General features: G+C 39.3%; 2 protein-coding genes and 1 long non-coding RNA gene across 7 annotated transcripts in view; 2 read left to right on the forward strand and 1 right to left on the reverse strand.

Annotated features, from left to right (window-relative positions):
* Positions 1 to 3218, forward strand: part of Crmp (Collapsin Response Mediator Protein) — a 32142-nt gene extending 28924 nt beyond the window's left edge. For 2 of the 4 annotated variants that reach the window (XM_076420843.1, XM_076420842.1), the window contains exons 10-11: positions 743 to 818; positions 1119 to 3218. In XM_076420843.1, coding sequence (XP_076276958.1) covers positions 743 to 818; positions 1119 to 1161 — 119 coding nt within the window. In that variant the 3' untranslated portion in view covers positions 1162 to 3218. Of the gene's footprint in view, positions 1 to 742 lie in introns of all 4 variants that reach the window. The other 2 variants (XM_076420845.1, XM_076420844.1) reach the window with 1 other exon arrangement.
* LOC143207411 (epidermal growth factor receptor kinase substrate 8) overlaps positions 2405 to 26230 on the reverse strand; it is a 33348-nt gene continuing 9522 nt past the window's right edge. Inside the window, exons 2-10 of the mRNA XM_076420851.1 lie at positions 16921 to 16984; positions 15946 to 16175; positions 14745 to 15084; positions 13248 to 14464; positions 12382 to 12499; positions 9091 to 9378; positions 8087 to 8252; positions 7693 to 7828; positions 2405 to 7625 (exon numbers count right to left, since the gene is read on the reverse strand). Coding sequence (XP_076276966.1) covers positions 7554 to 7625; positions 7693 to 7828; positions 8087 to 8252; positions 9091 to 9378; positions 12382 to 12499; positions 13248 to 14464; positions 14745 to 15084; positions 15946 to 16175; positions 16921 to 16966 — 2613 coding nt within the window. The 5' untranslated portion in view covers positions 16967 to 16984 and the 3' untranslated portion in view covers positions 2405 to 7553. The remainder of the gene's footprint in view (positions 7626 to 7692; positions 7829 to 8086; positions 8253 to 9090; positions 9379 to 12381; positions 12500 to 13247; positions 14465 to 14744; positions 15085 to 15945; positions 16176 to 16920; positions 16985 to 26230) is intronic.
* On the forward strand, positions 7211 to 12693 carry LOC143207409 (uncharacterized). 2 transcript variants are annotated; one of them, XR_013008666.1, is made up of 4 exons: positions 7211 to 9357; positions 9466 to 9613; positions 10103 to 10309; positions 10390 to 12693. It is a non-coding gene; the product is annotated as an uncharacterized LOC143207409 (long non-coding RNA). The 2 variants fall into 2 exon arrangements; XR_013008665.1 differs by having other exon boundaries at positions 9227 to 9368.

Below are 26230 nucleotides of genomic sequence, written 5' to 3' on the forward strand. Positions count from 1 at the left end.
TTTTCAGTAGTCAAAAGTGTTAGATTCTCACCGTTTTTGTCGTGTCGAATAGCGATCCAGTTTTAATAATGGTAGACTGTCTATCATCGAACTGTATACGTGCGTAGATAGAAAAGATCGGTGGACTCGACATTTTATCACATCTGTCACCCCTGGCTTGGTTACTTAAAACCGTGCTAGGTACTTAATAAAGGGTGAGGTGTTTTGGTGAATGGAATAAATGTATAAAGTGATTTGGTTACACTAAATCATATTTTAAATAGGACGACTGTACAAAGTTGTGGTTTAGTCGAGAAAAGGCTGAAGACCGACGACCAGAACGGAAAAATGCTTTATAAGGGATGTGAAAACTGTGGTAGAAGTGGTAAAGAATAGTGGTAGAGAATTGGGTGTGTGTGTGTGAGTTCTAGAAAGAAAGCCGCAGAAAAAATCAAACGAGTCCCGTCTCTTCGGGCTCAAGAGTCTTCGACTCTTATTGTTAGACTAATTTATTGCCTCTAGTCGGGTGGTCGAAGTCTTTGGGCCTTGTGGTGTCGAATTCTACAAACAGTGTCGTGGGTCTCGCATTACGTTGCGTCTCAACAAACTGTGATAATGGTTTGACTCTCAAAGTACAGCAGCAGAAATGGCGCTAAATTTAAATTCTCCGCTCTTGTTGGGACAGCCTTTATTTTATAGAAACGGTCCACTGTGCGTCTAAAATACTGAAAGCATTAAAGAGAATTGTTTTTTTTTATTGCAGAGGACGTCGAGGAATCGAGAAGAGCCTGCATCCGCGTGAACAATCCGCCTGGTGGCCGCAGTGCGGGAGGTTTTTGGTAATTTTTGAAAGACAGAGTCAAGGTCCGCTTTGCATATAGAGATTTTTATTACGAACAAATAAGAAAATCTCTCCCCACCCTCACCCTCCTTTATCATTCATATGCACATTCGTCATTCTTTTCCTTCTCTCTCTCTCTTTCTCTATCTCTCTCTCTATCTCTATCTTTCGTTTCACGTACTAGAACCGTCAGACCCGCTTTCAGGTTCGCTACTTCGCCAAATACTAAGACTTAAGTTTCGTCATTCACGTTTTTCCTTGTTTTCAAATTCACCTATGTATATTCCCATCGATCAAGGTCTGTTCCAAAAAAGGAGGATTCGGATGTCACTGGTCAGTAGAGAGTGGTCACGCTCGTATACTCATGTTTTAATCACCATTTCTCGCTTCATTATCGCTTCATTGCCGCCTCCGTGTATCCGTGCGCTTCATTCGTTGACCTTGGACGGTAGGTTACTTCCGTGGAAGTCGATCTATACGCATGTTTGCGAACCAACTAAATAACTGCTCTCGTTCATTTTTATCGGCAGCGTCGAATTTCATCGACTGCATTGAGTTTAACACACGAGACTGAAGCGTTTTGATCGGTTCACTGTGACGCGTGTCGGACTGCTGTGTATGAAATGCTTCTTTGAATTGGCCTCCAGGAGCTTAACGACTCCTTCGAAGCGTTCCGCACATCATGCGAATATTACGCGGTCAATGATACTATCGATATTAATAAATACTGACAGCACCACTGATTTTGCGTGGGCAGCAGCGATGGCTTGACACCAAGTACACCAACGTTCGTCTTCATCTCTTAATCGTCTTGCATCCGCATCGAGGGCTGATAGGGAGTTTTATATCATGATACAATTTATCCATTTAGATTTAATACTGGGCGAGAAGCATAGACATTCACCGGAAATGCTAATCGTAATAGTGTAAGTGAAATATTTTAAGATTACGAAATTAAAGATATCATTGAATGGGTGTTATTGACTAATATTATTGACCGCGCAAACTTTCTTTAAACATCTATATTATATGTTTTCTGTCTTCTTGATTTCCGTACTAGCTTCGTAATAATTTAAACACCTGCGTTACCTGAGTAGAAATCTATTACATCTTATAATGAATCCTATTTATCGATAACTGTGACGGAAAAAAAATAGATTTCATATGCAGCAGTCTCGCAAAAGTAGGTTTCAACAGTAAGAGAAATTGCAGAGTACGCAAGGAAACTGTAATTACAATAATACGCCGATACTAGTCTATTCTCGGATGAAATATCAGACGCTCATTTATCATTAAAAGACCATCATCATTGAAACATCACAATCTACTATCGTGGTCTTGTAGTTCTAATCCTAAAGAAAAATGCGTTCTCTTTTGTGAGCAGACATCTATGCATGCAATTATTCTTACTGATCATTCTCACAAAAACACCACCACTGTACAAAACTCCGAGTTTGTGCAATAATTCCCAGTGAACATTTATGGTTGCAATCGTATACTCGACACGGTGTTGTCATTGTATCATCGGATTCGATGCATTTGTATAAGCTTTACAGAATTAATGGGAAAACAATGTTGTAGTCGTTTCTTTCCTGAAATGTTTCTTTTTTTAACAGTGGACTTGCGTGCGAACTTGTTATTCTTGTGCTCCAAGGTCAAAAGCTTACGAGCATATTATTTATTGCATATTACATGTACGCTCGATTACAGAAACAACAAAAAGAAAAACTAGCATCTGTAACGCAAGGTCGAAGACCTTGGAAAGTGTTCGAATAAAAAAATGATTATTGGTGTTATCGCGAACCATGAGTTGTACGTTAAACGATTGTTGGTCGGTTATTGTTATTAACTTTTGTTCCCGTATGATAATTTTACGCGCCGCGCCGATCGTCATTGTCGCACCGACGTTATAGTTACGCGATCGGTGTGATCACCGACGCAAATGTTACATGACCGGTGTACTCGTTACACAGGAAAAACTTGCCTCATTCTCATCCGATCAAGGTTTAGACTAGATATCGCGGTTTTGAACGTGTACGAAAATACATGCATATACGTGGTACGTGAATCGTGTAGTACGATTTAACCCCTTGCCGTATCATTTTCTTTATAGTTACAATGACTGAAACGTCTTTATCCCGAAAAATGTCATAGAAGAGAAAAGAAAATGTATATTTTTTCTATGGCTACAATTTATTTTAATGCTTAAATATTTATTACAATCGAATAAAATTTCCTTTTATTTAAAAAGAAAGGCGTAACATTTATATTTGTTAGACTTTGTTTACAATCTTCATCACGAGTCTGAATCGATAAAATACGGCAAAGGGTTAGGCGTACCGCGTACACAATTGCTGGGCAGTGAATGAGTCTGATCCGTCACGCTCCGTGGTGAAACGCTATTTGGATAAACTCGTGTACACGGATCTGCGGATACGGATTCGTGTAGTACGAATTTAAGGATCCGTGTATACCAATAACGCATCAGCTCTCGGACTCGAGTGTGCGGAAATTGCGTTAAATTCTTACTAAAGGGTTCACGTACCACGTGTATTTATTATACTCGTGAAATACGGATCTCTAGTTTAAACTCAGCATGTGCAACTGCATTTCATGGGCATAACATATTTTATAAACTATCGACTACGTTAGCATAGGTCGCGCCGTAATGTTAATCGTAAGTTTATCTATACTGACAAACGTCGATTGTTCTGTTTTCCACGTCGCGTTCCAATGTTACGACACGATTATTGTAATGTTATGTTTCACCGGTGACCGAGTAGCGCTGCGTTTCTCAATTGATTATTGTATCTGTTAATTGTACCGAGTGTAAATATTAGAAGTATCCTCAGTTCGCAACCGGGTTCGAAAGGCTCGAACGATTCTGTTGGAAAATTATAATACGGCTCTCGATCATACTTGACGAAATAATAAATATATTCACCGTCGAGAAATAAACGATTTACACATAGGAGAGTTTTTGGACCTTTTTCAGCGTGTTTGTACTCCGTGGTAGATGCTGTGACTTTAGAATAGCAATCTCTTGTTCCGAAATCAAAACCTTATGGTACTCCGATTCTCCGATTGGCGAGTATATATAAATAATTCAGAAACATCTGCGCGAACAATACGTTTTAAAATACTAAACGAATTACGCACAAATCTTTCCGTACTACACTATGAATAAGGAACGAATACCCTAAATTACTTTGCTGCGCTGAAAGTGGAACAATGAATGCGACGCAGTCGCAAGAACGCGCACAATTATATCACTACATTACAACTTGATCGCAGGAAAATAACTTCCATGGGCTGATAAGTTAGAAAAAAACTGTGAAACATATATTCAAATGAAATTCCACAGATTTGAGGAAATATAAAATTATAAGAAATATCTACTATTTATCTACTTTGGCTTCTGCTTGTCAGCCTATAATGACGATAAATAAAAAACATCATTTTGCTGAAACTATTACAGATGCTAGGTCAACAGGAAAATTGACTTTTAGTACAATTAAAAATTAATTATTAAATATATATACATATATAAATAAATTTGAATGAGAAATCTACCTAGTGGGTAAAATGAGCGAAGCCTAAAATGATTATTTCTAACTTATCAGAGTGTAAATCTTCACCCAAAGAACCCTACATTCCAAAATCGTCATTGTTTACATCGATCTGCGTCTACTTTCTCCCGGAAAGGATTGCATATATACTTTCCTTCTTATTTAAATATTACTTTACTGAGCTATAGAGACGCGTTAAGACACGCGCTCATCAGCTAGAGTAACCAATAAATGGTTCTTAACATGATAATAACGGTAAGGGTAACGATATTAATGATAATAATCTCATCACATAATAAATATCCATCACGTACTCATTATCGTGTAAGAGCGAACCGGAAGTATTCCGACTAATGTGCAAGGCTTCTCTGAGCTACTCTTAAATGACCAAAAACTGTTGGTTACCATTGTAACGATTGTAACAGAGACTTTTACCATCGTGTGAACCTCGTGAATACACTTTTGAGATGAGATTTTTTCGATCGCATTTAAAAGAGTGCGAGGAGGTTTTTGAATAGATTTTTCTATCGAAATTTCGCGAACGTTTCTAAGAATTTCTACACGTGAAATAAATTAATAGGGATTACGGAGTGTGACATTTCATTATGGGGTGTAATCACGATAAGGTACGGATTAGTGCAACGAGATTTGAATATAAACAAAATCGTAAACGTACATTTTTTTCGGTTATTAATAATATTCGATTACTAAATAACCGAGATTTTACTGAATTGAAAATAGAATTTACCTTTTAGAATAAGGTAAACGGCTCAATGTATATGAAACGGATTTGTGTGCATTAAATTGTCATATCAAGAAACAAAATAAGGTATTAATTAATAATCAGGAGTAAAATCGTTTCATCAATCCGAACTTTATTGTAGCGCTATAGGTATCTAGATTGCAATTATTTTATTGGAACGACAACACTGTTTCTGATAATAATTATTCGATTGGTGCATACAGAATGTCTAAATATTGGTTACCCTTTTAATAATCATTGTCCGTATTTGAAAACCTACAATTTTGTACTGTAATGTACACGGTACAGTGTATACAATAACATTTGATAAAAAGAACAGCCATGGACTTTGTAACTGCGTTTAAAAAACCTTCACATATGCACCAGTCTAATGTGTCTAACTATAGAAGTGCATAATATATTAAACTGCGGGTTTTATGCGCTCATAGCAAATGCAACAGACTGAAAGAAACTAAGTTGAAAGTTCAATGAAGAGTATCACAAACTTTGCCAGGAAAAGTGGGTTTTCACTTTTCACTTAATCCTTGATGCGACAAATTAACTTGTAATAAGATTATTTTGCATAAACATCCGCAGTCTAATCATTACATAAGACTACTTGGTGTTTTTTGGATAATCGAGAAGTAGTTCCATCTAATTTATTGAAAAGCTGTTTCATTTATACAAGTGTTAGGTATTTAACAATTCGTTGACTCTCCAATCGTTATCGTACACGTTACATTCGTTTCAAGATGATCATCGTTTTTTCTTTTCTTCTTTTAAATAAAGGTAACAATTGATGTTCACAAGACCGTAGATACTTGCAGGTATCTCTTCATCAACACCCGTATATTGCGTAAAATGGTTCCCACGGTAATTCGCGAACTCGGGACGTGCGAGGGCTTAGCAAACAGATTTACCTTTATAAAAAGCTAATTATCAATGTGTTCACGTTGCGTGACCTCAAGTCGAGTATTCAAATGAAATGTATAGTTTATCGATATAATAAGTGATACAGCTAGAGTAACTATTTATGTCTGTTACAATGTATGTGATCGCTTGAAATAAAAAATTGACATGAATATGACACGTCTACCTATGATTTTCATTTGTATTACGAGTTCTCAAAGAATGGGACTTTATTTTAACTTTTGTTTTTGTAAATTGGTCTGTAACAATATATATATATATTTACATAAACATCGACAGTCTGTTATCACCAGTTTAAATATACACCATCTATACAGTCTTTACTAAAATATACATGAAGTATATGCAAAATATTAATACTATAATAATATGCAAAGTTGAAGAAGTTCCTAACTGTACTATTTTGCTAATATAAGTTTTTCAACAATGTTAAATTATTACTGTGAATATTATTAATGATCTCAAACTTGCGTAGAAGAACAATAGAATCTCATTTATAGATATCGTAATATGTTATATAAGTTTTAAACAATTTTTACGACACGAATCGTAAGTTATCCGTACATTTAGCAGTAAACATTCAGGCAGTGAAAGCAAACACTTCAGTACTAGTATACACACGTAACATAGCTCGCGTTTTGGAAATGTATGATCACAGAATATTGTAGAGGAGATCGATACATTAGCATCACTGGACGATAAATGTAATATAACATTACATTATTTATGCATTGTAAGGATATGTATTATTCCACGGTACTTTTTCTCTCAATTTTTCAAGAGTATTCTCCCAGTCAGCCAGGCCTGCCTCGAGCAGACATCGAGCACAGCCTGCAATCGTACGATGCCAGCAGGTGGCGAGCATTAAGCTGTCAGGACGCGCTCGAAGCTGAGGATGCTCGGAATCTGCTCGATTTTGGACAGCACACCCTGCCAGCACAAAGCGATACTTATTCGGACGCAGAAGTATCGCTTTATGCTGGTCCGACGGCCGGCACAATCTGAAAGCAGAATGAAGGCAGCTCTGTCCTTTGTTTAAGAGGGCAGCACGGTCGCACTAATATGGCGGGTGTCGATCGTGTACATCCCTTGTGTAGTCAACCGGGTACCCAGGTACGCATTTACTGTATTTCTTTCAACAATTTGTTAATGTTCCTCTAAAATATATCACAAAATTTCTCTGAATGTCCATTCTTTACTCGCTAATATATTAATTTATAATCTTAATGAGAATTTGTACAAACATGTTAAATATATGTAGAAAGGTATTAAATAATCTATACATTTTGGTTAACTACACAAGGGATATTATCCGACGTCCGCCACATTAGTGCGACCGTGCTGCCCTCTTAAACGAAGGACCGAGCTGCCCTCAGCTTGTGTCAGCATAAATTAAGCGATACATATTCGGACGCAGAAGTATGTTGTTCTCCTGGCACAGCCTACAGTCCAAAATCGAGCATGTTTGCTTACTGGGTTGTAATAACGAAATCTACTGCTCCTCTGCCTTTTTACGAACTTTCTCCAATATTCCTTTCAATTCCGATAATCGAGGGCTCTTTTTCTGTAAAAGAATATGAGGTATTTAAAATTGTTATAATTTTATATTACGTTCTATCGATCTGCTTTACCTCGGAGAAACTTTTTGCGAGAGTAATCTGACTGAAGAGTCTGCCACCTTCGGCTGCACCACAATATTGCTCCATTTGTCGTCTGGTTAAGTCAAAGATATCAGAACCGGTCATGTCCCTTAATTGTTTACAAGTCCTGAAAGTAGACAATATATTTTTCCATAATTACACTTCGAGGAAGAAAAAATCATACATTCTATTTAATTATTTTGAAAGGAATAGTTCTTCATTTAAGGGAAGCTAAAAATTGTCTATGATTCTCCGTTTCTATCTAAATAAAAATGAAGAATGGATGAAAGAAGAACTATTCAAGAGAAGTACAATGGCTTTTACGTCTTGCATCGAAATGCTTCAGCAATCATCCATCATTCTACAATCTACAATGCTGTCATACTTTTCTGTAAATCCTTTGGCAGTCAGCCAGCTGCTCACTTCGCTAGGGCTGGAGTTCTGGTCCAAGAGAACTCCGCGATCAGTACCGTCGTTCTTATACTTCTTCTCACGGAACATACTTAACACGTACTTCAGCTCCTCTTGCACCTGTTCTTGATTGCTCAGTCCTTCAAAAAGACAATAGATCAAGCAACTAGAAGTCTACAGTTCTGTTTCGAGAAACGGCACCAATGTTTGTTTTGGGAATAGGAAATTTCACATAGGTCACTGACGTTTCTCGAGACAAAAGTATACAGTAAGTCCTCGACTTATACGGTTAATTTTGAGCACCATCGCCTGAGCGCCATCGAAGAAAATTATTAAAGGGGTAGATACGTTCCTAGGATTGCAAGGGTGCGGGATGCGCTTTCTCATTTCTCGATAATGCAAAGATGGGGTTTCAAAAGTCCTGTTTTTACATGTACATAGCTGCGCATGTACTTTTATACAATAGTTGCAACAGCTACATGCTGCCAAATACTGCAAATTACGCCTCGTAAACGTAAAAATAGGACTTTTGAGGGCGACTGCGGCCTAGATTGATCTTTTATCTAGCGCTTTTGACTTCTGAAAAACTCCATTTTTGCATTATCGAGAAATGAGAAGGCGCATCCTGCATCCTTGCAATCCTGGAAACGTGTCTACTTTCTTAATACGATCTGCTTTGTACTTACTATATGTATACGTACTCATTTGAAAAGAAAATTCAAATAAACCAACTAAGTTCATGAGAATTGATCACTCATAAATACCCAGTCAGCCACTCCTGCCTCGAGCAGAAATCAAGCCCAGCCTGGCTGACTTGGTGAATGCATACGCTATACACAAGCAAACACTTATGTCTTCGCTTCTGGCAATCAAAAAACGAATATCACAGTTCGGAATTGGTTTTCTGATTCGCTTCTAATAATCCGCGTAAGTCGAGGACTTACTGTACTACTACAAAGAGAATAAATCGAAATTTACCGCCGATAGACTTGGTGCTCTTGTAAGTTCCAGTTCTGCTGGAGCTGGCCGACGAAACGGATGTCTGAGTCTGTAAGGGTGGAGGTGGAGGTGGCGGGGGCGGTGATGATCTCTCAGAAACAATGTTTCCAGATAAATTAGAAGGTGGAGGATGGATTTCAACGACTTCTGTCGTCTCGTTCGACTTTGATTTCAGAGGACCGTCATCAAGTGGCAAGTCACTGGTGTCGGTGCCATTTGTGACCAACACCTTGTCGCTGATAGCGGGTGAAGTTTCGGTAGACTCATCTGCAACGATTAATATTTAATAAAATCTAAAAATGATATAGCCTGTATTTACCAAAGAGGCGCAAACTTACCCTAAAATATTTGCAGAACGGACACAGAAGACGTTTCCCAATGGACGATCACACTGACAGTAAGAAGCACACTTTAAGCGAGCGCAGGTGGTAAAAGTATCGGCAGAAGGGTCGACGATACTAAACGAATACTCATGTACACAGAAGCATCACTATTCTCTGTGGTACTAATCGTCTAATAATAATCGAAGGACAAAATCTCAGGGATCTTTACTAACAGGATCAGGATCTTTACTGTCAGATGTTTGTATAGGTCCGTGCCAGATTTGAAATTAAAATTCAATGGTTAAATTTTAAAGAATACAGCTTTATAAATCAATTAAATATTTCTAATTGTAGAAAAGAATGGTGACTATACAGTGTGTCCCACGAACTCTGTCCACTTGAATATTTTAGTTATTTCAAAAAATACGAGAAAATGTTACTTACAGAAGTTGTAGGGTTTAAGAATAATAAATAAATAAGTATCGTTTGAAATAACCAAGATATTCAAGTGGACAGAGTTCGTGGGACACACTGAATATATCATTCTTTTTTACACTCTGCCATGCAGTACAGTTTGCGACATCTATGAAAATCGGGCACGAGCTTATGCAATCATCTGATACATTAAATTTTTATAATTTCTCATAGAACACACTGACACATTGTAGGTAGCAAAGCTTGGGATACCCCGCTTTGAAGAAGATCCTTTGGAGTTTTCTATGCTGTATAGCAGGCATGCACAACTCGTAGCTCCAAGAGCGGCTCGTGAGCTGTTCTGCCCACCCTACGTGTGCCAGCCAGCTTGCGACCGGCTCACGAGCCGAGTCGAAAGCTCGCCCTCCCAAATCGTCCAGTTGTGCATGCCTGCTGTACAGGTAAGACGAGAACATAGGCAGAGACAATTACAATCAGTAACCGAGTATATTTATTAATAATTGATGTACATAAATTACAGTGCAACGAAATACTGGACGGATCGCACCCCCATCCCTTGTACACAGAACAGATAAAGAATTAAGGGTTTCACTCGCTCGGGCAGAGAGTGCAAGACTGCGATCGTGCACACTATAAAGTATCCTCAAGACAAATTTGTCGCGGTTCCTACAGGCTACTCTAGCTCTCTCAATGAATTTTCCTACTGTAAGGATTTGTAGAATTGAATGGTTAAACTAAATAAAATTCTACGACTTCGAATAATAGGAAACAGATGAGTACAATGGCTTAGAAGAAGGCGTGCGCACGATAAAATCAAGAAGAACAAAAGTAATTCTAAAGTCACTAGTAAAAATATTAAAAGTAGCAACAAATTTTGATGCTTTAAAAAATATCTACAAAACGAGAACAGTGACTTACGTAGATATTATATGTTACTCTCCAATTCGATTAAAGTAGGAAAATCCCTGAAGAATCGTAACAAATGCGAATAGAAAATAGAATTTAGGTAACCTGAAAGCATATCTTTAAAAAACAATCATAATGGATGTGACTTTTGGTTATATTCCTAGTGGAAGCGTGGAAAGATTGCGTTGCACGTTACCGCAAGCTTCATCTGGGTCCATTCGCCTGACCTTTCGCACTCTCGTAGAAAACTATGTATACATATCGTCCTTCTCTATTAAGTATCGTTATATGTATATGTATATGGTAAGATTTGGTTAGTCGATAAATATAAAAAGAAATGTGATATCGTCCTCTCCATTGTCAGTAACGAAAAAGGTGTTAAAACGAATCTGAACACGTACGACACCGTAATAATATCAGACGATCCCGAGTGTAATGTCAATTTTCGTATCTTTAAGCAAACATACACAGAGCAATATCGGTAGATTATCGTTTTGTTGAAAAAAAACCTCAACAATCCGTTCTTTTAGATCTAGCTTCAGCCGTAATTCAATTAAGTTTTTCTTAAAAATCGACGAATAAGATACTTAACACGTTCGCTGCGGATCGCACCAGTCTGGCGATCTCGATATGTTAACAGTACACGAACGGAGATAAGTTTAAATTATCAACAATATAACAACTGTATACCTACTTTACACCTACTGAAAATTAATAAAAGACATAACAATCTACTTAGTTCCAGTTACTCCGAATTTCCTCTACGAAAGTATCCGTTTGCATGAACGTTTACGATCTAACGGTCGCAACTATTGTAAAACAACCTCGATAAAGAAATATATGCCGTATATACTGGAGCATCCGTTTATGAAACCGCAGTGAATATGTTAAGCGCGATAACACTCGCAAACATCGTCCGAAGAGTTTGGTAAATCAAAGAACTTGATCCCTATTATGTACGACGATAATGCTGGCGAGCACGATCCAATTGCTCGCATACACCTCTTTATATGTTTGTATTTATATATATACACATACGAGTAGAGAGAAAATACGGAATTTACGTAAAAAAATGTCGGACATCGTGGAATGATTCGGTTGGACAAAACGTGCAACGTGTAAATAACGCGCTCGAATGATTCTTGCCGCTCGCAGGTGATTGTTGCATGGTTAGAACACGGCAGAAATTATTCGAGCACGATAGATGAAGACACAACATGGACACTAACTATAAATAATATCGATTACGTCGCAACACTCGTTGCGGCATATTTTTATTCTGCGGTAAATTGTACGCCCTCGCGTTCTTTGGAAAATAAATTTGAATATGCTATTAGCGATCCTGTTGAGGACAAACGAAGATTGATTATTTTCCAAGGAAACGTCGCTGACCAGCTTTCAGTTTTTAGTGCAATTACCTAAGATTCAATGATCGTGTTTCGCTTTACTCGATGGTTTTGTTCGATCTCGTATTCTAACGTACTTGTTGACCACGCATTCAAAGTGGTTCCCCGAGTTAACAACAATCCCTTGCGAATCAGGCGAAGACGAAGAAAGCCACGCAAGAGCCTGATTCATTAATCAGCTTAAAAGTATCGGAATTCACCTTTTTTCCCAAGTCTCTCTTTCCTCACCCAATCGGCGGGCGCCGGTGGTGGAATCGCGTGCGTCCGATGAGTTGCTTCCGGTCCTGGACTAGTGCTGGTCCTTTCAAGTTCCGAATCCTGGAAATCATTTCAATATTAATAATATGCAAACATTTGACAGTATCTATTACGTCTATTACAGATCTTTAGCAGCTAATTCAAACAATAACACTGAACGAAATAACAAATAGAGTGCGGATCGTTCTGCAAAATAAAGATTGTCTTAACTGTGCATTCTCGTGCACACCTTTATACAATATATGTATAATAAATATACGAAATATCTAAATACACATAAAACTGTCTTATTATTTTGTCCAGTCGCGTAGCTGTAACCACACGCAATCTAGCTCTTACATAGTGAAAGTTGTCCCAGCGTATAAAAGTTTGCTACAAATAAACAAGTTTTCAGAAACCGACAAACACCAGAGCACAGAAATAGCAGGAAATAAAAATAAGGTGATTGAAAATTTCTCTTCGTGTTTCGAATGCCACGTCCAATTTGCAACTAGTTTCTACGAGTAGAATAAGATCAAAAATCCGCGATACATATTAGGTCAGCGACCGCGAACGCGTTCAATTGATATACACGGTACAAGCTGAAATACCAGCTGATCGAACCGAAGAACTAGAGCACAATTAGTTGTAGAAAAAGCCATTGGCCAGATAATCCGAAACGTAACCATTAAAACCGAGAAGAACAATGCACGTTGAAAATACTGTTCTGTAATAATCGCAACCAGTGGCACAGATTTCACAAGAGCAATTGCTTGTTCGAGCAGACCTCTACCATCCGACGCGGTTACATTTCCCCGGTAACTCTCACCTCGTAATTATAGCCGTGCCCCTGCCTGGGGTATCGGCTGGTGTACAGAGGATTGTTAAAAACATCATTGTCGGCCGCATGGGAGGGGTTATGGGGCGCGACGATGGTATGTGGCACGTGCGCGACTTGGCCCCTGGAATTTCTCGCCTTCCACCACTTCCGACTGTCGTCGAGGATCTCGAGATACTCGCCCCTGACGACCGTCAGCTCTTTGTCGTTGTTCGCCGTTCTAGGATAGGTAACCTGCACGATCTTCGCGTGTCTGGCCATCAGGTCGTCGAGCCAGGCCTCCTGCGCCCTGTCGATTCCGGCGCCCCTGGGCGTTCTCTCGATTGAATCGACGGATATATCGCTGTGCGCTCTCGTCTGATCCACCACTCTCTCCTCTCTGGTGTACAGCTCCGAACCGGGTCCATAATTCCTCTCGAAGTACTCGTTACCGCCGCGCTCCTCCCTGCTCTCGTACTCCAAGTAATCGCTGCTGTAGTGAGACTCGTCCACTTCTCTGTGATTATAGTAGGGATCGTTCTGCTGCTCGGGAAGCTCGTCCCTCTTCTGTTTGTCCGCATTCAGCAACGACGCCAAATGATCGTGGTCCCTGTCCTCGGGGATAGGGTACTCCGGTGACCAACCGTCCATGAAGATCGGATGGTACGGGGACACGTGGCCCTTCCATTGGTCCCGAGGTATCATCCAGGTCTCGCCCAGAGAGTGCCAGAGTTCTGTCTCTTTGCTAGTGACACAATTGATCAATAGATTCACTGCTTCCCTAGTCAGCAGAGGTGACACCACTTTGCTGGGCAAGTTCGGATCGTAATTGGTGTCGCGGGACGCGTCCACTATCAAAGCCAGCGGAGTGAACAGGAAATGTACGAGCTCGGGAGCGTTGGGATCGTGGATGTGCGCCTTCAGTTTCGCCAGCAGATTGAACGAAAGCTTGAACTTTTGAAAGATGTCGATGAACTCCATCTCTGGCGGCGGTTTCGCTCTCATCGTCAGCATACCGTCGCCCAGGTTCCGCTTCTTCGATTTCCGATTGCGTCGGCGACGCTCCAGCTCCTTGGACGCGGCCTGAGCGTGTTGGAGACGCGCGATAAATTTCTCGATGTCGTCGAAACAATGGTTCAGGATCGTCACGTCGCGCTCGTATTTCTCCGAGGACGTCGAGGAGACTTCGTCGTTGTTCTCCTCGCGAGATATATCGTTCTGCCCGTCTGCTGTGAACAGCAAAGGACGCGTTGTCGCGTTTAGCAAGTCTTTCTCGTACCATACAGATAGATATTTCATTCAATTGCTGGAGAAACATTTCAGCTAAAGTTTGATTATTTAAAGTATAACATAAAATGTATCGTGCTCTACATAGAGAAGCTACAGGAAAGTTTTTCAGCAACCAAAATGATGTATGTTTTTATAGCAGAAAAAGTTTTGGTGGCGAAAGTTGGTCGGTGAGCAGAATATCGAAAAATCGAGGAATTAGGCTGTAAGTTGTAAGCGTACCGTTATTGGCGTTAAATGCAGACACTTGTTCGCGAACGTTCACCCCGTTCAAGGGTGGTTCCGGGGGCGGCAATGTCGGGGGAGGTGGAATACGCCCCCTAGGCCCCCTCGGCGATCCACCTGGACCCAATTTACCCATTTGTAGCATCTTCAAGTCCTCGACGAGATCCTGGGCGGATACGCTCTGACACTGGAATATATGCATCTCGGCCCGCTGACCGGAACCGCTGTCATCCGCCACTGTGAAGACGAGAATGTTGTTATACATCTCCATAGGGTCCCTCGACGTGAATGCGGTCGGTTCCTGTATCAACGAGGCTGGGAATCGCTCCATGACGGCCTGCATACGAATTTATCAACGATGCATTAAGTGAAACTTAAAACCTCAAATCCGCCAGACTAAAAGTAGTCATTTCGCGAATGTTCCGGTTTGTTACATTCGCGAGCGGTCGGTGTAATTAATAAATCAACGCGGGTTTACCGTAGTGCGTATTTGTGTTACTAGTATCTAAGCATATTTTCATTTGCACACTCGGTAGACAGGATACAGAGAACTCGCATTAGCCTACTCAAAGGCAACTGTCTACGCTACGGGTCGACATTGTTGTGCGTTAACCTTTCAACCGAGTCACTTTCAGAGAATTACGGTAACGAAAATTTTGCCATAATCCATGTAAATACAGTATACAAGTTTATACGAAAAAGTTATTCGTTGAATTAGAGAAGGAACCATAGCTTTCTGAAAGGTGGCAGCAACGTCAATGATAAACTAACTCGTGATGATCACTTAAAGATTTAATGCTAGAACCTTTGCCGAATGTATGTATATAGAACTGAGAAGGAAAGTTAGTGTTTAAGACAATATTGTCTAAACTCCAGTGAGCGACAAAGCAGAATGGATTATGCTAAACTGTAAACTATACACTAAGCTACCTAATACTCGTAAGTAGCCAACAGATTCTCATAGAGATACTCTAAGTTTTAAAGAATAGTTAACCGAATCTTTGAGATAAGTCTACTTCGAACGGTCCTAAAAGAGTCACGCGAAGCTTGTCGTTCCATTTTTTAAAAATACAGATCATTTCCAAGTAATGATTAGCATTCTGGTAGCCATCGAAAAAGATTTTACGAGCTCGTCATATCCTGTTGTCCGACTGGAAACGTTTCTTGCTTTTTTTCTGAGTCAAGGATAGATCTTTACCCCTGTCTCGTTGTCCATGATCAGGACCCAGTTCCGTTCAAGACGGAGCTGCATCTTTTGGCTCCAAATGCCGCTGCTCTTCTCCAGCTGCAGAAGTCGTCGCATACCATCCGCTGGATAAACCGTTTCCTTCGTGACCGTGAACGTGGCCAAATGTTCCATCATGTACGTCGGCTCGGAGCTGCTGACTCGGCCGCCCGATGTGCTCGATGGCCCGCTCGATCCTCCATCTAATAGATTAGAGTTCTCATTAATATTATACTTGCTACATCGGGCTATCTCTGTACGAGATTGACGCAATTGCTGTTTGACGCGTGATCGACAAGTTAACGATTAAAAACTTCGGTAACTACTTGTAATGTTTGATAGGGTTCTGTTCGAGGCATGGGGGTCCTGGAACATTTTTAACCCTTAGCACTCGAATGGTGCCACTAAAAATTTCTGTACCATTATTCAAAATATTGTTTACATTATTTAATATGTCGGTATCTATCAATTACTAAACATTTAGTCTTATGAACGAGAACGTCATAAATTTAATGAAGTTCTCAAAGAATGCGACTTTATCTTAACTTTTGTTTTTGCAAATTGGTCTGTAACAATACATATATTTACATAAACATCAACAGTCTGTAATCATCGGTTTAAATACACCATATATACAGTCTTTAATCAAATATACATGAAATGTATGCAAAACATTTAGGCATTGTTTGAGTATTATACCAACTTCATATCCATAAAATTTCAAAAATCATAGGGAATGGAGATATTCTGGGTCGAAAGAAATGTTTAATTTTCAAGTTAAAATAGCTCCGAGTGCAAAGGGTTAAGAAACGTCCTGATGTTATCTGATGGATAAAGGGGACACGTAGCAATAATCGCGCGAATGGACACAAGAGGGAAAGACGCACGACTGATGAAACATTTCAGACTGTAACTTTAGATCTGAATCACTGCACTTGCTCTGATTACCTTTGTTGTAGGTGGAAGGACTGTGTCCGCTGTTATAGTACGGCATTGCGCGTGTACCTCTTATCTGAAACAATCGAATCGACATGGAGCTTGAGAAGATTGATCGCGTACTCGTTATTTGTTTTCCACGAAACCTCGCGAACAGCGATAAAATATATATTTTTCAGAACTGTACGAGCTAGATAACATTCCGAACATCAATACAAACACGATAGAACAGGTGGTCCTAATTTACGTCCGTTTATTCCTTCTGAAACCGTGACGACAACGTCGCGATCAATCCGCAAGCCGTTTTAATCGCTTAATGATGAAGGCAGCCGATACTTGCACGTCTCGCGGTGTCGTATCCGGCTACCGGGTCATGGGGACCATACTTGGCGACACGAAAGCCAGCTTGTAACCAAAGTGAAATTCCAATGAGCCTAATTCGCTCGCCGGACATGTCGAGAATTCCTTTCGCGCGCCTTCTACTTAGCGAACTTTGCTAAGCTTCAACTGATATTCTCTGGACAATCTATAAATGTTGCTCAGTGCGGATTCTGTGGATTCTGCAGGTCTCCGTAAAAGTGATTCTCGAAGTATTTTGAAGCACGCAATCCTGCTCACTGGAGAGCAACTCCGCTAACTACGAACAATTAAACGTAAATGGTCTACACACTTTGGTCCCGAAAGGCATTCTTTATTGTTGGAAACGTGGAAACGCAGTTCAGTTAACCATCGCCAGTAAATTGCGGGTACTTATGCAAACTTCAATCTTCGTGGATCATTACGCGAAAGTGACTGGACTAGCGAATCTTTACGCGAAACAAAAGTGGTCTGCGCCGACTGTAAGAAACCAGTGTTAAATAGAAATTCATTTCTTCTCTCAATAACTTTAGCAAGTTAAATACCATAAAACACGGATCTGATGTTTTCTCTGGTTTCCATTTCAACTACTCCATTCTACCACATATGCGTACAATTCACAGTCTGGCCGTGACCAATGCGTTTAATTGGAAATCAATTGAAACTTTCGTTAAATTCCGTTCAGGTATTCTTCATTTTAGATTGTACGCATTCTTTTATGCTACAGTTACATACAATTCGTAGCATGATCATTAGTTTGACGAGCTTTCTATTCTCTCGGAACTAATTGGACAAAATTATAGATGGCTTAGTGCCGGTGCTATCTTTAACTTAATTTTCGCGAAGTATATTCAATTTTCAAATTGTTCTCATCTCAATTTTACTTATCCATCATTACGAGTTCGTCACGATTGAAAAGTCGCCCAGTTAAGAGGTGAAAAATTGCGACTACGCTTTCAACGTGACAGAACGATCGATAAAACTCGTCAGTTTCTCCTCGCCTCCGGTGTAGTCTATAAAAATGAAAGTTCCCAGAAACCTCTGCGAATTTATTCGATTCCCACCGGCTTGATCATCAATTGTCTACAATCGTTAATTATCAGCGTCGGTGAAATTGTCCCGCATTATCTTGACGATCTTGTTCGACTGGGAAGAGCAAAAAAAGTGAGAGATAGCAGGAACAAATACGACGAATGGCGTCGGGAAGGAACACAAGACGTTTCCACGAACAATTTATGGCTTTTATGGGCGAAATATTCCGCTAAGCCCGCATCGTCGAGCTTTTATTTAACACCTGGCGAAACGGTCCGTGCTCGCTCGCTCGCTCGCGCGCGCGCCCGTATGGCCGAGCAGATAGGTTTCTCTTGGAGCAAATTCAGAATTTCACATTCCTCGCGGCATAACTATGCAAAAAAAACGAGTCTCCTCTATCACAGTTTCTCTCCTCCTCGCCTGGGGCGATGTTTGTACGCGTGTTACGAATCCCGTACTCTCTTCATCGACGGTACTTTCATGAATGAAGGATTCCTCTTCGGTTCGCTCTCGGTGGATTAGCCCGAAGCATTTAGGGCATCGTTCCCGGTTAATTCAAAAGCATTGTATGAATGGCACCGATGAAAGACCGTAGTACACTTACTCGGAAATATTAGTACACCAGGCCAAACACAAAGTGGAACGCCACGAAATTGTGCTTGAAATAGTCATTCGGTGTCAATGGAACTTGCTTTCATAAATATTTACTACTCGAGTCACTCGCCCATTCGCCGATCATAAACGGTAAAGTAAAGGCACTAGTACACCTCGTATCATTAGGTGACCATTTTTCAGGAAAAAGTGAAGAATATTGTTTTTCTGGACGTAAAAATCTTCTGAGAAAGGCGCGAAACATTTACCTACTCTGTTCTTCGATTAGATTTTATATGGTATTAACCCTTTGCACTCCAAACTATTTTTTAATTTTGTTGCCAACAATTCCCTAGTATTTAAAATTGGATCTAGCAGGCTAAATGATGCCAGGAGCCCCGGCCACAATTTTTATTGATATTGTGTGGAAAACAATGGTTTTAGATTGAAAGATAATCGCCTAAAATTTTAAGTCGTTAACCCTTCATATAAGGATGATATGAGGGTAAATACCCTTAACAATATAATTTTTCTTCTCGGTTGTTAATTAAGATTTTCAGATGAAAAAGAACGAAAATACTCGAACTTACCTCCTTCATGTTATATATTTTTTTCACAATCGTGATCAAACTATTAAGGGTAGAAAAAAATCATTTAATTTTTTAGGGGTGCGGATTGCAAGCAACCGAGTGATCACTTCCAAAAAATTCAAGAACAATGTTCTGTTACCTATCTAATATATGTATACAAGAGTTTCAAGATGATCGGATTGGCGGAACATAGTTAAATATTGAAAAACCATTCTTAGCCTGCTAGACCCTTTACTTTAACACTTAACCTACCGAGCCTTAAAAGTAAGTGGTGCATCATGTTCACTTCTAAAAATGACAAGATTGATTATATTTAGACTTTGTGCAGCTCCTATTGTAATATGTGCTGCACTAAAGATATCTACAATACAATCTCATTTCTTATGAAATTATTTCTATTCTATTATATTTATTATATGTATATTGTTAATGGACAGTGTGTGTGTTCCTGTACTGCTACTTATTTTAAACAATTTTGTTTACTAATTATAGTACAATAAATATATCTCTCAAACTTTGTTGTTTTATTTGTGGAACTTATTTGTGGAACTTACATTTCTTTTTAGCTAAAAAAATAAGACAATCAAATAAATAAAGGAAGAACGAAATAGATATAAAAACCCGTTTCATTTACGTTTTTCTTTCTCTAATGTCGAGTCACTCGTCAAAGGAGTGCAAAGGGTTAACTTTTTTCCATTTGTATTTGCCATTTTACTTGTAATTCGTACTAGATATCGTTGCAAGTAAACGATATCAAAGTGTATTATATAAACCTTTAGTATTTCTGGCTTTACTATATGTAGATGGTCAACTTTACTATAGGTGGTACAACTAACTAACGTATTGTTGTATTCCTGAATTGGTATTTCATTCGTAAGATACAATGGAGTTTAATCGTTAACACGTTGACAACATATAGTACGTTAGCGGAATATACAGTATGCAACAAGTCTACGACAGTCGAATGAAAAATGAATGAATATTTAGAACTTAGGAGAACCGAGAGTCAGAGAGGGATCTGAGAGAAAACACCTGATGTTGAGGAAAAACGGGGTGTATATATAGATTCTAACTTGAAAGGTGGGGGTTTAGGAATTGTAAGGGCTAGGATGATAAGGTCAAAGTCTTGAAGATGACGTGTTCCAAGGAAATGGGTTTAATATGATGGTAATAGGACAGAGATCGAGGATGGGACAGAGTTTGCGGATGAGTCAAGGATGAAATCATGAGTTTGTATAGTAAAAACAGGAAGCCGGGTATCTACATATGTAGAATGTAGAATGAAATGACGTTGGTATACAACAGTATGGTCAATTAATAGTTTTCTAGTTTTCAAGGATGCTCAACTTCTGACACAATTATTGAATTTTCTATAATACAATTATTTTTCAGAAGTTTGCTTTGTTACACAATGTAAGAAGTTCAAACAGCATTTTCACGCGTAGAGTCTCTCTATTTAATAAAGGATGAAAGGCATTTACTATTATTATTCTGTGGCCAACGCTATATTGGTGTTTTTCCCTTACTGTACAATTATCACTGATGTTTTGTGTGGCGATGTGGTTTATCTTTAAACGAAAAATTAACTCGCACCCAGAAGCTTTAGCTATAATATTGGTGATTATGCTTTGACCAACCGATAATGGAGGCCGCCATCCACACGCGCGAGCAATCACGTAACCGTCTCGAAAGGTTCGTAAACTCTCTTCTAGTAGTTTACACTATGTCTAGAGATCATAACCGCTGACGGAGTAGTCTATCGAATGTAAACTCCAGAAGCGCCTCAGATACCGCTTTTTCTAACGAGTCATTCTGTTTTGGATTATACTAACTTGCAGATTTTATTGATTCAGAACTCGGTTGGCTAAATCATGCGGTAGCATCTTGATAATGCAATCTTGATGTACAGCCGAATCTCATAAACTCATTCATTGCCTTGATAATTGTAGGCATATTGATACACGATATCTGTCGATTGTTGAACTCTATTTTACGCGACAGTTTATAGGCATAAATGCTGCTCCTTCAACTTTTTATTATTTTTCCTATTCCAGTTGCTGTTCCAGTCAAGAACGAGTACATCAATGAATGAAAGTATTTTGGTTCCAAGCGCCATTTTTAGGCTATTTTCTCTTTAAAAAATGTGTCTTATTGGGTAACACGAAAATATTTATATTTAACTAAATAATCCGTTTGCACATAGGGATCACAAGGTAAAATTAGGCAAACATAAATAAATATAACCTTTGTCACATAAGACTAATAAGTAGATTCCGGATTTTATGGATTTATGACAAAATTGAGTAGGTGCACAACTTAAAACAACGAAAAGTTTAAAATACTTTAAGAGTATTTATTAATATATTATTTTCACTACATTAAAATTATTAGTAAAAAATATATATTTATATTTAGCTTCTGTATCTTGCAATTGATGTTAGAACTAACGCTCAGAATGGAAGGTTCTGGACTGTGGAGGATTTCAGCATTTTAATTGAGTGCACGGTCAATAAATAAAAATCGAACGGAGAGTCCAAGTTCGAATTCTAATTCACGTGAATCAAACAGCGCTAACAAAGTGCCAAGAACGTGGAGAACAATTAACATTCAAATTCGGAACGCAGAAAACGGCGCCGATCGGAGGTTGAGCTGTTCGAGGGAATGCTTTCACTGTGCCAGGGATTAGGTACCGTGGGAATCCACGTAACGGAGGAGGCATTGTTACACGTTCTATCAGGTGTCGTTCCCTACGCTGCGGTGGAACCAAGTGTACAGCAGACCCTAAGCATCTGACTTCGAGTGTAGTACACTCAGTGTACGTATCCTGTGACAGGGGAAGAACCACAATCGTGGGGTTTTTCTGCATCAAAAACTGTTTCTGCAAGATTCTACAAGTCCCTGATACTATCTGCAAAGTGTACGTCTAGAAGCAAGATTATTTAAAGAATATAAACAATTAATCCCTTGTTGTACGATCTTCTTCACTGTTACAATGATTAAAAACTTTTCATGAATTTTCATTAAAATTCGCAGAAGAGAAAAGAAAAGACACTATCTGCAAAGTATGCGTCTAGAAACAGGATCAGTTAAAGAATGTAAACAATTAATCCTTTATTGTACGATTTTCTTCACGGCTACAATCAGTTAAAGAGTATAAACAATTCATCCCTTGTTATACGATTTTCTTCACGGCTACAATGATTAAAACCTCTTTCATTGCTTCACAGAAGAGAAAAGAAAGATAACAAGATTTAAGAATATCGACGTATTGTCATCAACTTATTCAAACGATTGAAGCAGGAAGCTTTGCAGCCGACCATCAAACCTATTCACCATCCCAAACGCTCGTCATTCTTACTAACTATGTCCCGAGGTGTACTCTTAAAAAGTTCATTCACCCACTCGTTCGTAAGATTCTCACGCCACTCCAATAATGTTCAAATTTGAGTTAGCAGTCCGTTAATCAATTTGAAATTCGTTCGAGCGGAACGCGACGATGGGAAATACGTTTCCACTCTTGAGCGTGACTTCTGGCGGTTTCTAGCTTTGTGAGTCAGTAATTTAAATTGGTCCCTTTGTATTCATTAAGACGACTGTTTAGTACTTTCTATTGGAACGGTGTTCAAAGTGTTGTGCTATTTACTGTTTACTATTTACTACTGCTTTACAAGAACGGTGAATTTGTAATACATAGACCGCGGATATTTATGCAATTTGCAGTCTTTATAGACGAATTTTAAGAGAGAGAGAGAGAAACTCAGATCAAATAAAATCTTATTTTCCGTGGTGGTAGCCGTTTTAGATCTGAAATAAATTAAAGTCTTACTAAATTCTATCGTATTTTATATCCTAGAATTTTTTGAAAATTTTCAAAAGCCATAATTGCATAAATATTTGCAGTCTAGTAATGGATAGTTAGAACCTAATGTTTCTGTCGCGTATAGCGAACAACACAGCCCAATCAGAGCGCGGCTACAATAGACAGATGCTGAGGCTGAGCCGGCATCCGTCTGCTGTAGCCGCGCTCTGATTGGTCCGGGTTTTTCGCTAATAACTCCTTAACGAAGCCACGGAGAACATTTTCGCAAACGAAGACGTGAATCACCCGTTTCAAGGAAGTACGACATTTCTGGGACACCCCGTATAGTGCTTTATCGTATAGTCTCTCAACACCTTTGGTAAAAATGGTGTCAAGTCCAAATAAATAAATGTACCCAGTAAGTTTCCACAAAAGTACAATCTCGGTAATTGTAAAATAAAAAAATTAAAGTTCGTCATGTCGACGAAGAATCCGAAAGTTGTAGCGTTAACAAAATGTCCAGCGAAGAGGTCGTTAATCCGCGTCAAATTAATTTCTGTTAGGATCCTTCATACACGGTCGTCGGTTTCACCGACTATGACTTCCTCGTTATTTCCCTGTGTCCGTAATTTCATGAAATTCCGCCCACCGATCTCCGTAGCGTAGCTCAATCCACGAGCACGCCTCGTGGCAAGTCGTTAAGGCGAGCGTGGATTTTTCAAGACGCGAAATAAGCTTTAACGAGGAAACTGAAATAGCCGGCGAGGCCGACACGCCAGTTCGAGAGCCGGCATCATTTCATTTCATTTCAAATGTATATGATTTTACGGTGACGGCGGATTTGGGTCGTGGAACTATATCGCGATCCGTTAATGGTATTGCGCAACAACGTTACGAACACGTGACTCGATAAAAATGGTTGTATCATCGATGGTGGGAATACAGTCGCGTTTCCACGGATTCGAGATATATATATATATATAATATACCTCGTTGTGTTGCTTTGTTACCTTTCCTTACTCCTTATCCGTTGCTAAATTGATACGTGCGCGAGCTGCATTCTTGCTGTTCGAATTCTAAAGCGATCGCACAAACGCGCTCCCATTTATCGAACTATAGCGCAACAACGAAATGATTCCCAGAAAATCTGAGAGATGCGACAACTATGAAATGTGATAATTAAAATGTATTTTATGCATTTCTGATAAAAATAAGTAGGCGAAATATAAAGCAGAAAGCTTTAAGCTAAAGAAAGAAATTTCAATTGAATTTTAATTGAAAAGAAAATTTGAAAATTTCAATTTAAAATTCTCGAATTTGTGAAAATTTGACTTCTTTTTCAAATAAAAAAATATATAAGAGTCGCCTATTCGTTATCGAGACGCAATGAAAATTAACACTTGTTGGACAATACAGTCGCAATAGCTGTCCACCCCTTTTATGTAACACACATGTTATGAGTCTTGAGTAATTGGAGTGACTTGGACAGCTATTATTACCATCAACGTATTTCGAATCATCCTTTTAAAAAACAAGCTACGATCCAATATAGACGAATACCATTTTAATGGCAACGAATGGATGCTTTCAGAATTTGGGGAATTTCTTATTTTTTAAATTAATTAGTTCCCCATTGGACCATGTTTCAAATTTTTTATTTATAAATAAAATACCGAGAATTAAATTGATCTTCGTTGGAGGTTTTACTATAAGTGCAATCTAAAAATGTTAATTGCATACCTAGTTCTAAATGACACTCTTGGATAAAGTTTTCAGGTAGAACAAGCAAATTTATGCAAATCCACATTTTTACGAACCACGTAAGAAAAGTGAAGGCAGGTAGAAGCTTGTCTCAATTAATGATTTTGTCAGGCCACGATGCAAATAAGGATCGTTTTAGGCTTCCTTGGAACTTTCACATTACCGAATTAAAATTTTTAAACGATTGAATAATTGTACCCGTTAATCTTGAAGATTATGGTTGACGCTAAAGCTACGAATATAAATTTTAATTTGTTTTCGTTCTTCGCAACATTCTTTTCGCGCAACTTTCTATGTTATACTTTGAAAGAACTCAAATAACGTGATTTAGAAAGCAAAAAGCAGTTATACTTTTACATGGTGTATTTTTAAAGTAGTAGAACTACACGATCTAAGAAACAGCGCGGACCGAAGGGTTTTCCATACATGAAGGCTTTACTGTAGCGCGTGTTAATGTGAAACTTAGGAATGAAATTGTAAGGCGACGGTTAAAATGATTCCTGCAGACGATCATTGAACGAGGGATCTTTGGAAAGGTGTCGCGACTCCCCAGGATCGAACAAGACCGAACGGCCGGCCGTCAGGAAAAGTGGGCTCGGCCTGAATGAAAACCGATAGAAATCCGGAATTCGGAGCGTCGTCGAGGAATTCATGGCTCGCGGCCTCCGAATGCATTGATCGCTTCGATCTCGATACCTCGAAGCACTATAAACGAAGCTCGCGCGCCTCACCTTCCTTCCTTTTCCCTTCCCTTTTCGCCGTGGCTACTATTAGGTCGCAGTTACGACATTTTAAATCCACAGTTACGACTCGAGCACACCGCGGCGCGCCGCGGAGAATGAATTGCTTCGTCGCGAACGCTATTCACCGGTTTACCGGAGCTATAATCAAATCGAATCGTTGATATCGGATAGGCTTACACACCTTTCATTTTGCTCGACGTTGGAAACGATAGCGCTTGCAATTATTTCCAATCGAATACGGCTAACTAAGTCTAAAGCCACAGTCTAGAGCAGACGTATGTGTATTAGATCGGCCCGCGGGAAATGACGCTCATTGCACGAGTACTTCGAACCTTTGAGGTTCGCGGTTCACTCTCCATGCGGATTCGCACGTGTTTCGTCCCAGTTTGTTTCAAGCGTTGTCAGTAAACTTTGGATTTTGTGCTGCGCACGCGCGTTTCGTTGAAGTT

The sequence above is a fragment of the Lasioglossum baleicum genome, chromosome 3 (assembly GCF_051020765.1).
Source record: "Lasioglossum baleicum chromosome 3, iyLasBale1, whole genome shotgun sequence".
Classification (NCBI taxonomy): domain Eukaryota; kingdom Metazoa; phylum Arthropoda; class Insecta; order Hymenoptera; family Halictidae; genus Lasioglossum; species Lasioglossum baleicum.